The sequence below is a fragment of the Podarcis raffonei genome, chromosome 2 (genome assembly GCF_027172205.1).
Source record: "Podarcis raffonei isolate rPodRaf1 chromosome 2, rPodRaf1.pri, whole genome shotgun sequence".
NCBI classification, from domain to species: Eukaryota; Metazoa; Chordata; class Lepidosauria; order Squamata; family Lacertidae; genus Podarcis; species Podarcis raffonei.
Window position 1 is genome coordinate 16736830 of NC_070603.1, and position 9951 is coordinate 16746780.

Genomic DNA, 9951 nt, shown 5'->3' on the forward strand with positions numbered 1-9951 from the left:
ACTGGCCAGGCTCCCCAATCAAGTAACCTGCCAGACAGGAGATAAACGACAGGAGAAAAACAACATTCAAATTTCTGTTTTAGACCGCCTTTTCTGTGATGTAGGTAGGATGTATCTGGGGGGTGGTCTTAGGTTACACTCCTTCTATGATGTTTCTGGGGGTGGTCTTGATCTACAGGGTGGCAATTTCAAAAGTCCATATAAGGCCTTGCACGCCATTGTTCTGGGTTCCTCCTCCCTCCTTCGTGTGGTGAGTGATGACCCTGTTGCAACAGATCAATAAAGATCAGGCTTACTAGCTGCTTTGCTTCTCAATATTCTCTGGTTGGCCTCTGTTATTTTCTCCTACCAATAGGGAACCTACGTAAGGACTCTATATGGGATCTTGGATACCCTACAAGGGAAAAGGGCAGATTTTTGTTTACAACAGAAGGAAAGTGGAAACACACCGGAGCAGGCATGGACAAGTGGAGCAATCCAAGACACAGGAGGCAGACTGTGCTTCACGTCTTCTCTGCCATTAAGCTGTATTTCTAGTCTAGCCTGCACCGTTTTTTTACTTGCCTGCTTTTTATTCATAAGAGTTAAATGTTTTGCAGGCTAGCAGCTTTTGTGGGACTTGCTAACTGGGCTGCCGTTTGCATTTGCCCTAATCCGCAGTGTTCTGGTTCCAAGTAGTCCAGCTAATGCTGTTTTACCAGCCTTTCCCTCCCTCGTTTGCTCCATAGGCATCAGAAACTATTGTTCAGAAGTGGCTGCTCTTTAGGTCTTGGGTGCTGGACTGTGATTTATTCATTTACACACACACACACACACACACACACACTGACATGGCTTGAATCTGAACTGGAAGAAAGCTCTGGGCAGCATTCACCTACAAGCCCTGTCATCAGAAGTTCTGTGCAAGAGCTTCTGCTTACATGGCAGAGGTCCCCCCAGCTCTTCTGCCCTCCATCCAACCCCCCCCCCGAAAAGTACACAGGGCAAGGGGGGGTGGGATTGTTCTGTCTGGGAAGCTGATATATTTATGCATTTGTAATAGCATAACGTTGAACTCCACTTTTTGCTTGGCTACATTAAAAAGTTGTCCAGAATACTGAAAGGTAGGGTTGCCACCTTTCTTCTGACAATATATAGGGTGGGGTGGGGTGGGGTAGGGAGAGCCCCCCCCCCCCGGTCTGGTGCTGAAGTGACTTCAAAGCAATCCATTACAATCTATTGCAGCCTAACTGGATCGCCTCTCTGGAATTTGTCATACACAGGCACGCACACCCACCCACAAATTTGCAAATTTGACTGTCCAGAAAGACAAACTGTACATACAGGACAAACTGTATCAATACAGGACATAACATTTTACATTGAAATATGGGACAATCCTGTATTCTGCAGGACAGGTGGCAACCTTACCGGAAGGGTACTTTTATCATTTACTTACTAAACTACAAACACATGCATTAAAAAAATTATTCCATCTTTTTCTCCAGAGTGCGGTTAGTTGAAAGAGGTGCCCCACAGAGCCTGCTGCTCTCAGAGTCAGGCAAGGTAATGTCACATCTGTTTGTGAGTTGTCTTGGCACGCAGCCAGACAGCTCTGGGTCCTTGAGAAATGTTTCCTGCATGCCTGTAGAATAAGGGGACAATGGAACAAATTCAGGCTTTATTTGCATGTGATAGAGAACTGCTAAACAAACTCCTCTCTGTGTTATCAAAAAGGTTGTTTCACAGATTTGGTGTATTTGGGACTGAAAGTTATCCTTTTGGTGCCATTTGACACATTACATTTATTGTAGCTTGTACTGAATATTTTTTTAATATATGAATTAGACCGGCTGAAGTAATGTTTCTGAGTTAGATTTAGAATAGGGCTTCTCTCTGTGTGTTTTTCACCTGAGTAGACAGCTGGTGTCAGGTGGGCAACAATAGTTATCCTAATGAAATATACCTCTTCTTTGCTATAAAATGCCGTATTCTAATTGCTTACATTATATTTGTGGGCATCAGAGCTGCATCATACCCTGAAAAGTTGGAAGACAGATTTGTAAAACCTGAGTCACTAATACAGAAGCCAATTTTCAAGCCTACTTTTCATCTCTCTTAGATACTGCCCGGGGTCAAAGTGATAATTGTTAATCCTGAGACCAAAGGACCAGTTGGGGATTCTCACCTTGGAGAGGTATTTTCTGCCTTTGTTTTATGTATGTATTTGATCCAGTTCACTCTTGAAGAGCTCCTTTTTGTTTCACAAGGGTGTTCAGTTGATCATTTCACATTTTTGCAAGCTGAAAATTTGCATACCAGTGTTAAAGGCAAGTGTTTTGTTCAGCTGGCTGAGTTTGCATGTGGGCATCTTTTGAATCTCAAATCGAAGTAAATACGTTTTAGAAATATCATCCATTCTGAATGAAGCTGCGTTCCAAAGAACACCTATACATGTTGGCAAGTTTGAATTTAAAGGGTTTTGCAGGTCAAATGTGCATTTGTATTTTAGCTTTTTCCTTTCACTTCAGCCTGTCTTATTGCAAGACATGTCTTTGTTTGATCTCCTTTAAGTATCAAGTTCTGTGTTTCTCAACTTTGCAGATCTGGGTGAATAGCCCCCACACTGCCAGTGGTTACTACACAATCTATGATAATGAAACCCTCCAAGCAGATCATTTCAACACCCGCCTGAGCTTTGGTGACGCTGCCCAAACTCTCTGGGCACGAACAGGGTACCTTGGATTTGTACGCCGAACTGAGCTCACAGCAGCCAGTGGAGGTAGGACAAGACAGTGCTTTTCCCCTCGGGAGAAGGTTCATAAACTTTGGATTGCAGTGTGCAGCTAACTTCAGGAGCGAAAACATTTTGCAGCTAGCTTATCCCTGAATTCATTTGTGTTTTTTTCAGAACATGTACCTGTTTTTCTTGCAAGGGCGTTCCCAATTTCATGGAATAATGTGATCTAAAATATATATATACTGTGTAGCTTCTTTCTTAGCTATTGGTATTTAGGGTGAAATTATTATAGCAGGGGGGTGGGGCAGGGGAGGAAAAAAGGGCCACTTTCTGGGCAGAGACCCAAAGGTGGTGGAACAATGGGTGTGACCCGTACCTTTTTGTACAGCAGGCTACAGCTGTGCAGAAGTCAGTGGTTTCTGCACACACATACCCTTCTCCATCCAAGCAAGCAAAGAGGCATTACGACGGTTTAAGGACCCTTTCCAGCTAGACAAAAAACCACAAGGAGGGTACAGAGAAGGGCAGGGGGTGGGCTGGAGTCCAGAAGCCAGATAGAGAGGCCTTGAGGGTCCCTGCCACCACGGGTGTAGCCAGGATTATTGTTGGGGGGGCAGGACTTTCGTTGGGGCAGAACCAATGTGATTGGTCAGTTAAGTATTTCTAATTGCTTTACTTGATCTAAGGGTGGCAGCTGCCCCCCCCCCGGCTACACCCATGCCCACCATTACAACAGAGGGCAAATCTTTTATTGCTTATTTCTAACAGAACTGCCTCATTTTTTCCATTTATAATTTTTTTTGGGGGGGAGAAGTGAAGTTTTTAAATTATTATTTCACTTTATAATGTACATATTGTCTCATAATGTAATTATTGAGGGCATTTTTGCTATCCTCACAATCACTTACTAGCTCTCTTTTAAAGAATTTGTACATATAATATTTATTCTTTCCTCCCCAGAACGCCATGATGCACTGTATATCGTAGGGGCATTGGACGAAACTCTTGAACTACGGGGCTTGCGCTATCATCCAATTGACATAGAGACCTCAGTTTCTCGGACGCACAGGAGCATTGCTGAATGGTAAGGCACTCGGAAGCTTGTGACCCCCAACATTGAAATGAAAATGCATTATTGTTAAGGTAAAGGTTTGGAAGTATAACACAGGGGCACCCATTGTAGCAGCAGGATCATAGTAATCTGGATTCTTGGCTTTTCCAGCTACACACTGGGACACTATTAAGCTGAGTCTAATATTAGTTTATTAGTTATTAGGGACGCGGGTGGCGCTGTGGGTAAAAGCCTCAGCGCCTAGGGCTTGCCGATCGAAAGGTCGGCGGTTCGAATCCCTGCGGCAGGGTGCGCTCCCGTTGCTTGGTCCCAGCGCCTGCCAACCTAGCAGTTCGAAAGCACCCCCAGGTGCAAGTAGATAAATAGGGACCGCTTACTGGCGGGAAGGTAAACGGCGTTTCCGTGTGCTGTGCTGGCTCGCCAGATGCAGCTTTGTCACGCTGGCCACGTGACCCGGAAGTGTCTGCGGACAGCGCTGGCCCACGGCCTCTTGAGTGAGATGGGCGCACAACCCCAGAGTCTGTCAAGACTGGCCCGTACGGGCAGGGGTACCTTTACCTTTACCTTAATATTAGTTTTGAGCTTTGGATGACAACTTCAAACATTCTCTCATCAGTGCTGGTATGTAATGTACTGCAAAACATTAAGGTCCATTTCACATGTTACACAACAACAGACCCAAGTATGCCACAGAACATATACTGGTCAAAGAGTGGCAGTCAATCCCATCTCTCTAAGGGGCATGCTTGTATTATACACATGTTTTCAGATTCCTGTTAGCTGCATTCACCTGTAACATTTTCAGATGTACACTTAAAGCACGTTGTGGGTGCATTTTCCCCCTGTGTAATGCATGGTGTAGGGACACGGGTGGCGCTGTGGTCTAAACCACTGAGCCTAGGATTTGCCAATCGGAACGTTGGCGGTTCAAATCCCCGCGATGGGGTCAGCTGCCAACCTAGCAGTTCGAAAGCATGTCAGAGTGCAAGTAGATGAATAGGTACTGCTCTGGCGGGAAGGTAAATGGCGTTTCCGTGCGCTGCTCTGGTTTCACCAGAAGCGGCTTAGTCATGCTGGCCACATGACCCGGAAAAACTGTTTGCAGACAAACGTCGGTTCCCTCGGCCTGTAAAGCGAGATGAGCACCGCAACCCCAGAGTCATGGACTTAACTGTCAGGGGTCCTTTACCTTTACCTTTTAATGCATGTTGAGCTTTGAATTTTAAATTAAGTTCACTAAATGAAACGAGGAAGCATCCATCTACTTCAAATTGTTGTCTTCAGAGGATGCATAGATTTGTATCCAAAGATTTGGTGACCGTTTGGATCACATAAAGGGCTTCTAAGAGAAAAAAGCATATCAAGATCTAGTTGCTAGAAAATAAAGGGCAACATATTCCAAAGGTGCAATGTTTTTTAAGTGTACAGTGGTACCTTGGGTTACATACGCTTCAGGTTACAGACACTTCAGGTTACAGACTCCGCTAACCCAGAAATAGTACCTCGGGTTAAGAACTTTGCTTCAGGATGAGAACAGAAATCGCGCAGCAGCAGCGCGCTGGCAGCGGGAGGCCCCATTAGCTAAAGTGGTGCTTCAGGTTAAGAACAGTTTCAGGTTAAAAACGGGCCACCGGAACGAATTAAGTTCTTAACCCAAGGTACCGCTGTAGATGCATTTATCAGTGGCACAATATAAGGCCGGGGAACCTTATGTTCACTGGCAAAACCTGACACAGTGGAAGCCTTACGATAGACATGTAGACTTTGTTCCTGTAAATGTGTATAATAAATTGTGGATCTCTTAACTTTTCTCCCAGTGCCGTATTCATGTGGACCAACTTACTTGTGGTGGTTGTGGAGCTATGTGGCTGTGAGCAGGAGGCCCTCGATCTAGTCCCTCTGGTTACCAACGTGGTTTTGGAAGAACATTATCTAATTGTGGGCGTTGTGGTAGTGGTCGATCCCGGGGTGATTCCAATCAACTCCAGAGGAGAGAAGCAGCGCATGCACCTCCGTGACAGCTTCTTGGCTGACCAGCTGGATCCCATCTACGTAGCATACAATATGTAATTTGGGGACCGTGGGGCATAGTACAGTTTACAAAGCATTCAAGGACCAGTGAAGTATGTGCAAACAAACAAACAAAACCTGGTTAACAATTAGTGATTATCGTTGTGAAGCTGGATCATGGGCTGGCAGCGATGGACTTCTCGAAAGGCAGAAGATGGCAGCCAGTGAAGAATATTTAGATTGCAGGATGTTGGCTTTACAGACAATGGGAAGCTGGCCTGCATGAGAAAACAGCAAATTACTAAGGCCTTTACTGTAGTGTAAACTTTTTCATCTGTTGTATATATTTGTATTTTTTCTAATACTGTTTTAGGATTATACGAGGGGAGGGTTTATTTAGTTAAGATAACAACCTGCAAGAACCAGGTCATGTGAGTCCTGCTCATTCCTGCCCCCGCCCCCCGGTGAACAGTGTGCTTTGCAACTTGTAAGTTAGCTTAATTCTGTAGTCTGTTAATATGGGAATCACACTGCTTACTTAAAATTGTGCCATGACCAAATCAAATAATCCACTGAACTGAAGAATTACTTATTCGTATAGATACTTCTTGAATTAAAAAAAAGAAAGGATTTTGCCTATATTTTAAATATGTAAATAATAATATGCATAATTCATTTATTTAGAAAATCGGCTCAGATAATGACATATGAGGTAGACATTGTTTTAAGGATTTCAGTATTGGGTGGAATTCAACATCATGCTGTGGCGAATGTCCCGTCGGCACTAGTCCTGCAGTTTACCAGACGGAACAATCTTTCCACTCCTCCTGCCACCCACTGTTCACCCAATACCCCTCCCACAGGCAAATTTCAGGGGGGGGGAGCCCTGTTGTGTGCAAGTAGAAGCCCTCACACAGGGCTTGCACTGACCGGACTCCTTAGGTGAACCCCACCCAAAGTCCTTAAAATAAATCAAGTGTGTTTTTGCAATTATTGCAAGCAATGCAGATAGGTTGTCCATTCAGTTTTTACTGTTTAGTTGCTGGCCAGAGTATGTCATAGCATGTAGAAGAAACTGCTATTTTAAAGGCACATGTTTATAAAAGAGGCTGACCTCCATAAGCTTTAAAAGCGTTTTATAAACAACAAGAAAAATTCTGCAACTCTGGAATGTTTAATATAACCTGTATAGCCTCTGCATACTCTTTGTCATGAATGATGTGTAGGCAGGTCACCAGTTTTATCAGAACCACTCAATTCATGGTCCAAATCATGATTCCTTCTTTTCCTTCCTTGGTTGTGCATAGTAACAGGTGCAAATGCCAGAGCGACTTTCATTTAAACTGGAAAAAAGCCCTGCCCGTTATCTTGAAGCTTGCACTGCTTTCTGGGCGAGACTTGTTCCTGCAAAGCAGGAGCTTTGGCAGAATGTCTTCAAAGCAGGGACAGTTGCAATTCTGTTGAAATAGTGGGGAAATACCTCTCCATATGTTGTTGTGATTATTCTACGCCAAGTGACTGATCAGTTTCCAGCGTTCAAAGAATTGATCACAATAGATGCCTTAAAATGTGCTGGAACATCCATTGTCTGGGAATGGTTTGCAGTTCCTGTCTTCAGTGAGCTGGGAAAAGCAAGATTTCGGTCTTTTTATTTAGATCCTCACTTTTGTGGTTGTGCCCTTATGCCTATTCTTTCCCACTTCCCCTTCTGTCTGTTTGTTAAAAGAACACTGAAAGCAGATGCCAGAAATGGTGACAACTCTTCTTGGGCCATTTGTGGTCTATGTGTAAATAGTTAGAATATTTTAATAATATCTGTTTACCCACCCTGTAACAAAGTTAATGTTTTTAGACATTTTTAAGAGAGATATAAACTTGGATTAAATCCTAAACTACAACAGCTATATTAAGTGCAGCTCTGACAACTATCCCTTAAAACAAATTCCAAATGTATACTTGAAAAACTTTCTGTACAAACTTTTCAAATAGTTCTTTTTATGACCTGATGTATTGATATTTAGACAGAAAGCTTTTAAATATATTAACAAAATATTTACGGTTATCTTCTACGGTCACACATAATGGTGATGGGATGTATCATAAAACAAAGAATTATGGCAAAACTAGGAACAGGATAGAAGGGGAGGTCCATTGCTTCAAACTGCTGAAATATTAACTACTGGCTCATAGCAGAGACGGTTTTAATATTTTGCATTATCAGTATTTCCACAGTGTGGTGCTGCTACATAAATACAAAGCCCTCTATGCTGAAATAGTTTTGGCATGTCATTTGCAATGGTTTGGAAAAGAAACACACACTTGCTATCATTCAGCATGTGAACCGCACAGTACAGATGGGCTTCAGCATCCAACATAGGTGCAATCCTATGCATGTTTACTTGAAAATACGTCCCACTGTGGCTTACTCCCTTGTAAGTGTGCTTAGGATTGCAGCCTAAATGTCCTGTGCACCCCAGCCCTTATTTTTAACTGCAATGTTGGCTTTTAGGAGGTCTCAGTTTTTGTAATAAACCACTGTCTTAATGCCTTTCCACTGAAGGGAACGGTAGCGTGTTCCCTTGGCAACAATTGCAGTGGGTTTCCGCCCCACACCTATGTGATACCTTTCCACACCCGTTACACTATCAATTCTTCTGAGATGTAGCATAATAGCAATTTTGTGTTCAGTACAGATAAACTTGCTAGAGTGGCATTTTAGAACTTCCAGTCTGGAAGAACTAAGCTGTATTCTGAATTATGGAGGAAAGAAACTTAACCAGTCTCCACCAGTATAACCTTCACCCTTGATCTGATTGTTAAACCAGAAAGAAAACAAATGCTTAGTGTGTGATTTTCATAGATTGCTATCTTCTCAAAAGACCTAATACTCCTGGGATTTCAATTTTGCTTTTTAGGCCTGGGACCTCCGCAGTGCTGCATAATAGTTTGCCTTCAGGTAACTTATACAAAATGGCTGAGATTCCAAAGGAATGACTGTGGAATCAGTGTCATGTTTATCTGAGCTGTGACACTGATTTGCTCTGCGTGGCTTTGGGTATGTTATTCCATGTTCTCCATCAGTACATGAGATAGAGCAGCTTATAAAATGGAATTCAATAAAGACACACTTCTCCATAGGTTTTGCTAAGGGATCTATCTGGAGCTAGTTTGCCCTTAGTTCTCCTCCATATAACTGCCCATGTCAGGGATGAGGCACTCCAAAGGTTGTTGGACTTCAACTCCTTTCAGCAACAGCCAGCAGGGCCAATGTTCTAGTTGTAGTCCCAACATCATCCAGATAGCTGTGGGCTCCCCATAACTGACCTATGTGGTGGTGGTGGTTTTTAGTGAATGCAATGGGGCAATCCAATGTTGCCAGCCCAGTTTTTGTTGAATTTCCATATTAGCTCAGACGATTGTGAACCTAAATAGAATGGGTTTTCGACAATTTCCATGGTTATGAAGCAATTTGGAACAGCTGTTATCTTGAGAGTCGGTTTACTACTATGAACATACAACTTAATGACAAAAATGTCTCATGTCTTACTTTCAGACGATTTCTGCTCTTGTTAATTATGTTTGTAACTGTACTTACTATTCCAACCATGTTCATTTTACACTGCTTTTCTGATTTTAGTTCACTGTGTAGTCAAGAATGATGGGCCGCGCTCTACTGTGCTGGAGATATGGTTGTAAAAAAAACAAAAACCAATGTTCATTGTCTTTAGCCCTGAAGGCATTTTTCCTTTTGTTGATGTCAGTAAGTTTACCATTGTCAGATTCAAATTACAACACTGTAATTATGTATAAAGTTTTTTATTTATTTGAAATTAGGTTTTAGATATACTTTTTTTAAAAATTTAACATCTGGCTGGACAGTGTTCCATTAACGCATTGATTGTGTCTCCTTTGTCTTGTGTTAATAAATAATGATGCCTGACTTATTTTATTACATTCTTACCAATATTTTATCCTAGGCTTTCTTCAAGCTCAAGAGTGCTGCACATTTTTGGTTACATTCAATGTAGCACTAAGGAGATCGTTCTATCTGGAGCCATTCCATCTGCTTGATGGAAGATCTTCCCTCTCCCTTCACTGCACTATTCTGGGGTTCTCCTGACCAGGGTAGATTTGGGGAGGGCACGGGTTA

The 9951-nt window shown here is 42.7% G+C and overlaps 1 protein-coding gene across 4 annotated transcripts in view; it reads left to right on the top strand.

Annotated features, from left to right (window-relative positions):
- The window catches only part of DIP2B (disco interacting protein 2 homolog B), a 182291-nt gene extending 176316 nt beyond the window's left edge, over positions 1-5975 (top strand). For all 4 annotated transcript variants that reach the window (XM_053375102.1, XM_053375105.1, XM_053375104.1 and 1 more), the window contains 5 exons: positions 1488-1545; positions 2102-2176; positions 2584-2761; positions 3680-3803; positions 5609-5975. In XM_053375102.1, the coding sequence (XP_053231077.1) occupies positions 1488-1545; positions 2102-2176; positions 2584-2761; positions 3680-3803; positions 5609-5861 (688 nt within the window). In that variant the 3' untranslated portion in view covers positions 5862-5975. The remainder of the gene's footprint in view (positions 1-1487; positions 1546-2101; positions 2177-2583; positions 2762-3679; positions 3804-5608) is intronic.
- Positions 5976-9951: the final 3976 nt, after the last annotated feature.